The sequence below is a fragment of the Loxodonta africana genome, chromosome 9, assembly GCF_030014295.1.
Source record: "Loxodonta africana isolate mLoxAfr1 chromosome 9, mLoxAfr1.hap2, whole genome shotgun sequence".
NCBI lineage: Eukaryota > Metazoa > Chordata > Mammalia > Proboscidea > Elephantidae > Loxodonta > Loxodonta africana.
The window spans coordinates 54028859-54036762 of NC_087350.1; the positions used below are offsets into that span (position 1 = coordinate 54028859).

At 38.6% G+C, this 7904-nt stretch overlaps 1 protein-coding gene across 1 annotated transcript; it reads left to right on the top strand.

Annotated features, from left to right (window-relative positions):
- Positions 1 to 4736: 4736 nt before the first annotated feature.
- On the top strand, positions 4737 to 6121 carry LOC100677345 (olfactory receptor 1L8-like). Its single transcript, XM_064290891.1, has one exon. The coding sequence runs from the start codon at positions 4917 to 4919 to the stop codon at positions 5853 to 5855; it is 939 nt and encodes a 312-aa protein (XP_064146961.1). The 5' UTR covers positions 4737 to 4916; the 3' UTR covers positions 5856 to 6121.
- Positions 6122 to 7904: the final 1783 nt, after the last annotated feature.

The window sequence follows — 7904 nt, forward strand, 5'->3', positions numbered from 1 at the left end:
TAACTCCATCCCTCAAGGTGTTTGAATGTGTCTAGGAAGCTTCTATGACTTTGCCTTGATCAAGTTGTGCTCACTTCCCCTATATTGTGTTTTGTCTTTCCCTTTACCAAAGTTAACACCTGTCTACTATCTAGTTATTGGTTTTCTCTCCCTACACGACCCCTCCCTAGTAACCATAAAAATTGTTTTTTTCTGTGTGTAAACCTTTTCTTGGGTTTTTATAATCATGTTCTCATACAATATTTGTCCTTTTGTGATTGACTTCTTTCACTCAGCATAATGCCCCCCAGCTTCATCTATGTTGTGAGATGTTTCACGAATTCATCATTGTTCATTATCATTAAGTACTATTTCTTTGTGTGTATGTGCCATAATTTGTTTATCAATTCATCTGTTGACTGGCACATAGGTTGTTTCCAGCTTTTTACTATTGTGAATAATGCTGCAATGAACATGGGTGTGCATGTGTCTATTCATGTGACAGCTCATATTTTTCTAGGATATATTGCTAGGAGTAGGGTTGCTGGACTGTATGGTACTCCTATTACTAGCTTTTTAAGGAGGCACCATACGGTTTTCCATACTGGTTTTACCATTTTACATTCCCACCAGAAGTACATAAAAGTTCCAATCTTCCCGCAGTCTCTGCAGTGTTTGTTATTTTCTGTTTTTTTTAATTAGTGCTCATAATGTTGAGGTTAGATGGTATCACATTGCAGTTTTGATTTGCATTTCTCTAATGGCTAATGATTGCAAACATTTCTTCACGTCTGTTACTGACTGTCTTCTTGGTGAAGTGTCTGTTCATATCCTTTGCCCAATTTTAATTAGATTGTCTTTTTGTTGTTGAGATGTTTAAGTATTCTATAGATTTTAGAGATTAGATCCTTGTCTGATATGTTGTAGCCAAAAATTTTTTCCCAGTCTGTAGGTTCTCTTTCTACTCTTTTGGTGAACTCTTTCGGTGAACTCTTTCGGTGAACTCTTTCGGTGAACTCTTTCGATGAGCGTAAGTGTTTAATTTTTAGGAGCTCCCAGTTATCTAGTTTATCTTCTGGTGTTTGTACATTGTTAGTTATGGTTTATATTCTATATATGCCATGTATTAGGGTCCCCAGTGTTGTCCCTATTTTTTCTTACATGATCTTTATCATTTTAAATTTTATATTTAGGTCTTTGATTCATTTTGAGTTAGTTTTTGTGTGTGGGGTGAGGGAAGGGCCCTGTTTCATTTTTTTACAGACGAACATGCAGTTTTGTCAGCACCATTTTTTAAAAAGACTGTCTTTTCCCCATTTAATGGACCATGGTCCTTTGTTAAAGATCAGCTGATCACAGGTAGATAGGTTTACATCTGGGTTCTCGATATTCTTCCATTGGTCTATGTGCCTGTCATTGTACCAGTACCAGGCTGTTTAGATTACCATGGCTGTTTCGTAGGTTCTGAGATCACGTAGTGTGATGCCTCCTATTTTGTTCTTTTTTTGTTTGTTTGTTTGTTTTTAATCAATTATGCTTTGCTTATCCAGGGCCTCTTTTCTTTCCATAGAAAGTTGATAATTACTTTTTCCATCTTATTGAAGAATGCTGCTGGTATCTGGATGGGGATTGCATTATATCTGTAGATCGCTTTTCACAGTGTTGAGTCTTCCTGTTCATGAGCATGGTATGTTTTTCCATTTATGTAGGTCTCTTTTGGTTTCTTCCAACATTGTTTTGTAGTTTTCTTTATGTAGGTCTTTTACATCCCAGATTAGATTTATTCCTAAGTATTTTATCCTTTTAGGAGCTATTAAAAATGGTATTGTTTTCCTGATTTCCATTTCAAAGTTCTTTTTGTAGATGTATAGGAATCCAACTGATTTTTGTATGTTGGTCTTGTATCCTGCTGCTCTGTTGAATCTACTATTAGTTCCAGCAGTTTTGTTGTTGTTGTTGTTGTTGTGTGTGTGTGTGTGTGTGTGTGTGGAATCTTTGGGATTCCCTAGATATAGGATCGTATCATCTGAGAATAGCAATAGTTTTACTTCTTCCTTTCCAATTTGGATATGCTTTATTTCTTTTTCTTGCATTTTTGCCCTAGCTAGGACTTCTGGCTCAATGTTACATAGGAGTGGGGATAAAGGGTATCCTTGTCTTCTTCTCATTCTCAGGGGCAATGTTTTCTGCCTTTCTCCACTGAGAATGATATTAGCTGTTCATTTTGTATAGATGCCCTTTATAAAGTTCTGGAATTTCCCTCCTATTCCTATTTTATTGAATTTTTATCAGCAGTGGAGGCTGGACTTTATCAAGTGCCTTTTCTGCGTCAATTGAGATGATCGTGTGATTTTTTTTCTTCTGTTCTATTTATCTGGTGGATTATGTTGTTTGATTTTCTAATGTTGAACATTATTGTATACCTCATAGGGATTCCACCTGGTCATGGTGTATTATTTTTTATGTGTATATATATATATGGTGCTGAATTCTATTGACTAGAATTTTTGTATCTATATCCATGAGAGAGATTGTTCTGTAATTTTCTTTTTTTTTTTTTTTTTTCGGTGTCTTTGCCTGGCTTTGGTATCAGATTTGTGCTGGATTCATAGAATGAATTCGGGAGTATTCCTTCCTTTTCCATTTCCTGAAATAGTTTGAGTAGTACTGGTATGAGCTCTTCTCTGAATGTTTGGCAGAATTCTCCAGCGTAGCTGTCCAGGCCAGGGCTTTTGTTGTTTTGGGGAGTTTTTTTTTTTTTAATTACCTCTTCAATATCTTCTCTTGTTGTGGGTCTATTCAGATTCTCTATCTCAGTTTGTGTTACTTTAGGTAGGTAGTGTGTTTCTAGAAATTTGTCCATTTCCTCTAAGTTCTCAAGTTTGTGGAAATGTCTAATCTTAATGTCGGATTAAAAAAAATTTCAGAGGGAAAGTGCATTGTGTGTGCAAGTAGAAAATTATCAAAGTGGAAAAAAATATAGCCAATGTTTATATCTGAAACACGCTTCTTTGAGATGTAAACATTTATAGGTTTACAAAAACCTGAGAAGTAACATAGTGGTTAAAAGCATGAGCTTCTGAATTAGACCTGAGTTTAAATCTTATTTCTGCTATTTACTTGGTGTGTAAAATCATTTTGTCTTTATTTCTTAGTTTCCTCATCAGAAAAATGAGAAGAATAATAGCTTATACCTCATAACGTTGTCATGAGGAGTAAACAAGACACTCCCTACCAGAAGCTAAATGCCTAATTACCGGTTTACTCTCAGGTTATTCAAAGCATGGGGAAAAAAAAAACTTCTAAAAAAACTTCATAAACTCTTATGAATGTTAATGTGACAAAGTGTGAGTACATGGTTTTGTTAATATTCACATCAGTTACTTTTGAGAACACCCAAATACTTGATAAGGAGAAAAAGCATTAGCAATGATTATGGGAGAAGGTAGTAGTATCAAATACTTACTTGGTGCCTGGAACCATTCTAAATGCCTTAAACACATTATGTCATGAAAGACTCATAAAAACCTTATGGGATATATATTAGTATCCCCTGTGTACATATGAGAAAATTGAAGTTTAAAGATATTTAATAATTTGTCTAATGTTAAACAGCTGGAAAGTAGTCATTTAAATGTTGAATGAATGAGTAAATAGTCATTCCTGGAACTGCTTAAGAAAAATGCCCATACGATATACCCATTCTCAATGTTTGAATGAATAATTTAAAACATTTTGTGGACATAAAAATATTAGAATCAGTGTTATCCATGGTAGCAAAGAGTTATAGGACATCTAGGGAAAAGGATTAAGTCAAGAGTAGTGCATGCATGCAATGAAAGTGGTCAAGAGAAATGAACTAGAACATTTATCTCAAAATTTTGTGTAGATAAAAAATAAAACAAAAGCAGAATGAAATATATACCATAGTATTTTTATGGAAATAGAAAACTACACATAAAGCAATAAACATGTTTTTCAAGGATTTATACAAAGACAAGTAAACAAATGGAAAATGGCATGGCATGGCATGGCATGGCATGGCATGGCATGTGTCCATGATGTAAGATCATAATGAAGTTTGGAGAAATTAGAGGAAAATAATAAGTCAAAAGTAAATTTAAAGATATAATTTTCTTTTACTTTGCTTTCCACTTATTATTTGTTTGACATTCACTGAGGAGTATGAGCTTCTAAATAAGTGCCTCTGAGGATAAAACAAGCAACAAGAACAAAACTGTTGACCTGGGTTCATTATTCCTCTGATTGCCCTGCTGATTATTTTAGCAAGCCTTTTTTACTGCCAGGGAAGTTCAGAGATAAACCTTAGCGTGGCATTAATAAAAATTTGCTTCGATACAGAAAGAGAGAAATGTAACCATCTGATCTAAAACAGCTTCCGTCACCTACCATTATCAGTTTCTATTCTGGTACACTGTTTTGTTTTGTTTTGTTTTCATAAAATGTAGATTACACACACACACGCACACACACTCCCCTATGCATATGTATGTATGCACAGGTGCTTGTGTGATCTCCCAGTTAGAATACATGACCCACAAAGCCAGGCCTTTCTCTCCATACTTACAGTTGTGACCCTACCCCCCAAAAAAGTGTTTTCCACGGAGTAGATGCTCAATACATATTTATGATTTAATATTAAACTGAATCAGGAAGTTTCAACTCTGTTCCTGAAGAAAGATTCTCCTGCCGAAGTCCGTATTATCAGCACAAGAAGTTTATGAAGAATTAGAGTTGGGAGGGGAGGACAGCAACAAAAATCATGAGGCTTGCAAGCTGCTCACAGTGTGGCTAATCATGAACTTAAGGATGGAAAGTAAGTAGGAAGAAGCATAGATTTATTGGCTCGTTTGTGATTAAAGTTATAAAAGATATTTACGTTAAACAGTAGAATCTTCTCTCTTCTAGCTGGCTCCATGACCATGGAAAGAGCTAACCAAACCACCAGTGTCTCTGAGTTCATCCTCCTGGGACTGTCATCACGGCCCGAGGACCAGAAGCCACTCTTTGTCCTCTTCCTCACCATGTACCTCATCACCATAACAGGAAACCTGCTCATCATTCTGGCCATCCACTCTGACCCCCAGCTTCAGACACCCATGTATTTCTTCTTGAGTTTCCTGTCTTTCACTGACATTTGCTTCACAACAACCATTGTTCCCAAGATGCTGGTGAACTTCTTGTCCACTGAGAAGACCATCTCCTATGCTGGATGCCTGACACAGATGTATTTTCTCTATGCTTTTGGCAACACTGACAGTTGCCTTCTGGCAGCCATGGCCATTGACCGCTATGTAGCCATCTGTAACCCTTTCCACTATGTTAGCATCATGAGCCATCATCACTGCTTCCTGCTGTTGGCCTTCTGCTGCTCATTTTCTCACCTTCACTCCCTCCTGCATACACTTCTGCTGAATCTTCTCACCTTCTGTGACTCCAAAGTTATTCAAAACTTCCTCTGTGACATCAACCCTCTCCTGAAATTGTCTTGCTCTTCCACATTTGTCAATGATATCACAATAAAGACAGAAGGAGTGGTTGTTTTGGTGACTCCCTTTCTATGCATTTCTTTTTCTTACATACGAATCCTCATTGCAGTTCTCAAAATTCCCTCAGCTGCTGGAAAACTCAAAGCCTTCTCCACTTGTGGTTCTCACTTCACTGTGGTGACCATCTTTTATGGAAGCATCTTCTATGTCTACTTACAGCCCTTGTCTAGCTATACTATCAGGGACCGGGTGGCAACAATCGGCTACACCATTTTGTCCTCCATGCTAAACCCTTTTATCTACAGCCTGAGGAACAAAGATATGAAGAGGGGCCTGGGGAAGCTGATGTGCAGGAGGAAACCCTAGGCAGCACCTCCGTGGACATGTTCTTGAGTGCCCTGCTCCTCTTGACTCTGTGGCCATTGTGTAACACCACCCTAACCTACTCTGATGGGTTCTGGTTCTGTAAAAGCCCTAATACAACTATTGATTCTAATGCTAATACTTCTACAATTTCTACTGAACTCCAAACAAATATGACTTATCAAAGTATCTTTAAGCCAATCTTAGTTTCCTCCAACTTCCTATTTAATCAGACACAGAGGTCAATATTTGTTACGCCAAAAAAAGTCTTATAATCCTGGCCTTCAAACCACTCAGGTATTTGTACCCTGGGATGCTTATGGCCAGCAGGGACTCAGCTACTGCCTAAACTACAAGCTTTATACTCAACCCAAGGCCTCCAGAGAAACAAGAGGTCAGACTGGCCTGATATTACCAAATCAGCTTGGGAAAAAGCCCAACATATACTCCTCCCAATGTCAGTTGTTGGGAAAAACTATGATGATTTACATGCTCTCTTTGATTTCATAAAAAATACCTCCATTGAACTTGAAAGGTTAACTAATACCACAAAGCACTTGTCAGCCCACATCACTACCAAGATGGATTCCATTGCCTCCGTAGCTTTGCAAAACCAAGCAGATTTAGACCTACTTCTGGCAGCACATGGAAGTACCTGTGTATACCTTAATGCTACCTGCTGTTCACTTGTTAACGAGACAGGAATATTATTCAAGACCAACAAGAAATAAATAAAATAGTATAACAGCTACAGACAGACCACAAAAATGCTGAAGAGGCCCTAAAACCACAAGGCTCAGACTACCTGGTTGACCTCCTGGCTGCTGAATTTTGGCTGGTTAAGGGGTATCTTCCTGCTCACAATTTCCATTATAGCCTGTTTCATAATCCTAAATTGTTGCCTTGGCTGCTGTGCTTCTTCTGTAATTAAATCACCCAGAAAGACTATGGTAATGCAAAAATCCCCTCAGGCCTCCTGGCCACCACAGACTAGAGGTGAATTTCATGCCACCGCCCCTTTTCAGCTTGGAGTAGATAGGAAAGATGGACGGACCTTTGGCCCTCAGCTCCCCTATCCCAGGGTTCTGTCCTGTCAGAACCCTGAAAAGAATGGGAGAGAATAAGATGGTTGCTAACCTGCATTCCCGCCCTCACACAATAGGGGCAGGCTATATTGGAGATTCAGATCAGAGCTGTTTGACTAGTATTAACTACTTCCCTATATCGGGGCATCAGACCAGAACTGTTGGACTACGAATGACCATTTCTTCACTCTTTACATCGTTTTTAACTTCAGGAAATTCTGCAGGTAAGAGTCACAAACAAGTTCCAGGAGAACCGGCGCCGGACCCCCAGACATGTGTAGATAGATCAGAAAACTCATGCCAAAGAACCAAATGACTTATGTCAAGGAACGGAAAGTCACACCGGACGTATGTCATCTGCGATATCCGAGCCCATTTCAGAAAGGAGCGGTCAGTCAGACGCTTCCTGCGCATTCCTAGCCCTGCCCCACAATGAATAATCAGCAAGGAGTCATGAATATTTATAACTTCCTGATTCTGCTTACTGTAATGGACCCATAAAAGCTGGCCGCCACCCAGTTTCAGGTAGTCATCTTGGCAACGCAGGTCCCAGTGAGCTCCTTTACTTGGCCAACTACATAAATGCTTTCGCTTTTGCCTTAACAGCGTGTCTTCTCCATTTAGATAGGCTGTGCCGAGAGAGACCTGGACCTGACCCGGTCCTATTCCAGTTCCGGCGGTTGCAATTCTGTCTCAGCTGTTTTCTGATAAGAGTAACAAACTTTTGTAAGTCAGCAGGTATATTCCATATACGTCATGGGTGTTGAGTTGTATCCATTTCTTTACACTTGGAACTATCAACTATTGAAGCCTTATTATGGTTGGGCAATTGGCTCAAGCATAAATCGTGGCTTCCATGTCTCATATATCCCTCTCTCTTCCATCCTTCTCTTCTTCAGGAAGCCATATCTATTTCACTCCTAAATGCTATTGAGCACCTTTGTTTTCCACAAAATTTTCCTGGATT